At 49.3% G+C, this 4,005-nt stretch overlaps 1 protein-coding gene across 3 annotated transcripts in view; it reads right to left on the bottom strand.

Moving 5' to 3' along the window:
* LOC102202736 (CSC1-like protein 2) overlaps positions 1–3,905 on the bottom strand; it is a 16,125-nt gene extending 12,220 nt beyond the window's left edge. Inside the window, exons 1-4 of one of the 3 annotated variants that reach the window (XM_005748595.1) lie at positions 3,092–3,905; positions 1,378–1,468; positions 761–798; positions 473–615 (exon numbers count right to left, since the gene is read on the bottom strand). In XM_005748595.1, the coding sequence (XP_005748652.1) occupies positions 473–615; positions 761–798; positions 1,378–1,455 (259 nt within the window). In that variant the 5' untranslated portion in view covers positions 1,456–1,468; positions 3,092–3,905. The other 2 variants (XM_005748594.2, XM_005748593.1) reach the window with 2 other exon arrangements.
* Positions 3,906–4,005: the final 100 nt, after the last annotated feature.

The following is a 4,005-nucleotide window of genomic DNA, read 5'->3' as shown; positions in this document are numbered from 1 at the left end:
CCCTTTTCTTTTCTTCCTCTGTCTGGGTATAGTTTTGTCTTACACTGTGCGGTAGGACTTGAGTTCGAGCTTTTCTGTATGAATGATATGCTTTCTGAAAACTCAATAAAAACACTTTGATTATTATTATTGTTGACACCCCGCCCCTGGGTCAGCACAGGAAGTCATCATAGCCGCTTTCACCTCCTTACCTACCGCCTGTCACTATGACAAAATCACAGCACGTTTCTAACACGGCACTCGTACTACAGACCAGATGGGACCGAGTCTACCATTAGCCACAGTCTACAGGGCGCAGGGTGCCTACGCCTCTGACCCCACCCACTTTACCTTCTTTGGAGGGTGGTCCAGGTGTTCCTCGGCTGAGGAAAGCATCTTTACTGATAATTCGGACTAAAACATTCAGACAGAAGGCGAGAAGGCGGTGAGTGACACATCAAGACCTGAGACCCTCAGACCGAGTTGCTCTTACCCAGAAGGTCTCCAGAGAAGTTCACGGGCAGGACGATGCCGACCGAGAGGACGCCGACCACGACCAGAAGGCCGATGATGTGACGCTGGAAGGACAAGTAGTGAACGGCGTCTTCGCCACACTTCTCACGAATCTCCTCGTCTCTGCGGCAGAAACAGGAGGAGTCACGGTCTGTTCTTACACTGGGAAATCTGAGCGTCTGTGATGAGTTCACAGTCTGTGGTAACGATGGGACAGTGGAGCTTTCGGTCTGACCGTGAAAGCGAGAAGCCGTTTCCTCATACTCACTTTATTCTGAAGATGGCCGTCAGCCACGAGCAGAAACCCTGAAACACAAACAGGAAGAAGACGACAGCTTTACAGCAAGCGAAACGACAGTGCCTGGGATTCCTCATCCTCACAAGCCGCAGGTGTGCAGGCGAGGCCAGTGGGCGGGGTCGCAGCTCAAAGTACCCAGAGCTGCCGAGCTGAACAATGGCCGATGGATTAGGAACACAGATCACAGACGTACTCTGAGTGTCCTGCTTTAACCCTGTCACGCATGAATTAAATCCTGACTGAGGTTGTCATAATTCATCCGTGACAAGGTTAAATAACAATAATTACAAAGAAACACGTCAAACATCTGTAGTAACATTAAATGACCAGCAGGTGGCAGGTATGGAGGGACACATCAGTGTCCAACGTAGTGGTTTATGTGCAGGTACACCATCAACACTGACACGGATACAACAACAGCCTTTGAATAGCTGTCTACTGTGGTGGCCGCTATGATGACGCCAGATGATGATGATGTGTGTGCGTTTTGTGAGTTCTGCCCAGTTTGGATGAACTTTGACCCTCTGTCAGCTAACGGCTAACTGTGGCGGAGCAGGAAGAGGAGGGAGTGATGAAGGTGTTCTTACGTTGTCTCTCTGGTCGAAGTCAACAGAGCTGGAAACCGAGGTGAGGCGTTCATAGCGGTCGGGCGTCTCCGAGTGCATCGCCGAGGCAACACTGTGGACACAAACAGGAATGTTAGTATGGGGCCCTCTGACCTTTGACCTCTGTGTGTGACAGCTGGTAAGACTCCAGAGTTCCTTTGAAAATGAGTTTCGAGACACTAAACACAGACGACGGTTCACCAAGCACAAACCTGGATCGGCACGCCCGCTCGATCGCAGTGACCCCGCGCGCTCGACTGAGCGGCGACCCTGCTGTGGTGGCGACCCCGCTCGCTCGATCGCGGCGACCCTTCACTGGGTTCAAATTGATGGATTTGGGAGAAACGGCTTAGAGCCAAACCGTCGGCTCAGCTGGAAACGCAAATAAAGATCTGAGTCACGTTTATCCAACAAAAGCTCTGTGGCGGTCGGTACAGCAGAAACTTCAAGCTTCAAACCGCTCAGGAACCGGACTTGATCCACCGGACCTGCTGCCTCACGTCTTTAACGGTTTCTACGTGTTTCTGCCTCCACTGTCACAGTTTGCAGGTTAAGGACTAAACAGCAGAGTCGGGGGGGAAAGTTCAGCGATCTGAAGTCTGTAAACGGCGTTACAAAAATCCAGCCGACAGAAGGAAACGCACAGAGGACGACGGCGCCATTTATACTAGGACAGGAAGTAAAACTGAATACGGAACAGGGACAACTAACAAAGTAAAACAGGAACTAAGTGACAATAACTCGGGAACGTCAGACACAAAAACCTGACACGGGGAAACACACAGGAGGAATGTGAGGGAACTAACGCACTCGAACACGACAACAACACGAAACTAAGAGCCAAACGGAGAACAGCTGACATCACAACACACAAGAACTTCAGAGAGTCGGGGTCCAGAACCGCAGGACCACCACGTTTACACAAAGGTGGGAATCACCATGGCAACCAGTGACCCCAATAATGATCGGCTGTTCTGTAGTGCTGACATCTTTAACGTCGACTACGTTTGCTCTTACGTCTTCAGTTATTATCGTTTTAGCTGCCGACTCTGAGCGTGGGCGTGGCTACGGCACGTTGGGCTACTGAGTCATCTAGCTAGCACGTCACAGGGGTCCACATACGCGGGTAGCCGTTACCTTTTCACCGGCTCATAGTTATCTCTGTCGCGCCTTCGGCTGAGTTTGACACAAACATGGAGAGAAGCGTGGAGTGGTGTTAGCATCACAGCAGGTAGCATAATTAGCCATTTCAATGCTGTAAAAACACAGTGTTCATGTGCTGCGGAGGGCGATTAGTGCCTCACTGACACAGTTCAATGTGCCCTGTGGGAGAAATCTGATCCATCTCTTCTTAATAATATAGCGCATGGCAATGAACCATTTTGCCTAAATAGGAAGCCCACTTTGAGCCAAACAAACACAAACACAACAGGAGGATTAAAGTGTTGCAGTTCAACCAAGTGCCAAGCAGTTCAAATGTTATGTTTTTATAATTAAGCGCTTAAATGTAGCGAGCAGGCTGCTGCGGATAGATCTGTGCAGTCTGTTGGCACTAATAACCTTCCATACAGAAACCCAAACAAGCACAGACTGAAATGCAGAAAAGAGGTGTTAGTGCACCAACCAGAGAGCCCGTTAATCAAACCAGAGGAGGTTAGCAGACAAACCAAACAGGGAGGAAGCAACAACAACATACTATTCCCGCTCCTCCAGGTCGCTGAAACGCTTCTTCAGTCTTCAGGAGAGGAAACAGAAAATAACAAGGAGGTGATGCCAGTGAGAGGGAAACAACCCTGATCAGGTCACACAGCAGGAACGCATCACGCCCACCACCGCGTTTACACATGGACGCTCAAAGATAGACGCAGCCGCCATGATGTCACTGCGAAGCCTCGGGCTGAAGCTTTCTGCTAACGCCGCCTAATCTTACTGCTAAAACACGCTGTTAACCAATGAGCATCGAGTCAACCAATCAAGGAAGAGTCCCGCTGAGTCAGAGGCTCAGTTTCTTCTATATAGTCAGACTTTTTCCCCAACCAGCGTCGCCACCTGCTGGATATTAGTGAGAACGCAGATTTAAGGAGGCTTCACCTGTCAGATCTTGGAGGCTACGTCCATCTTTAATACTGTCGGTGTTTGTTGGGGGTAGACATGTTACTTGAAGCGTGTTTTTACTTGTTCATTGTTAAGTCAAATTGTGTTTCTTAAATTTGTAAGTCTGAGTGCAAATCTATAGGATCAAGACATTCCTTTGTCTCCGACCACCTCTCCAGCCACTCAGGGGGAGGTTTTACTGCAGATGCATCCTATCTGACAGATCTGTTTCTCGTGTGGTCGGCTTCCTGCCCTTCTGTGGCTTCACTGTGTTGTGCACGGTGAACCAATACAGGAAGTGAACCATATATTGGGTGTGGGGGAGATTACCATTTTGTGACTAAGGATGTTGTTAGAAACAGTTGGAAGTCACGCACGCACACACACACACACACACACACACGTTCTTGCACATGCATACAGATGTTTACACACACACACACACACACACACGTTCTTGCACATGCATACAGATGTTTACACACACACACACACACGTTCTTGCACATGCATACA

Source organism: Pundamilia nyererei, unplaced genomic scaffold, assembly GCF_000239375.1.
Source record: "Pundamilia nyererei isolate P.nyererei 1_Seehausen unplaced genomic scaffold, PunNye1.0 scaffold00225, whole genome shotgun sequence".
NCBI classification, from domain to species: Eukaryota; Metazoa; Chordata; class Actinopteri; order Cichliformes; family Cichlidae; genus Pundamilia; species Pundamilia nyererei.
This window is presented reverse-complemented; position numbering and strand designations above follow the sequence as displayed.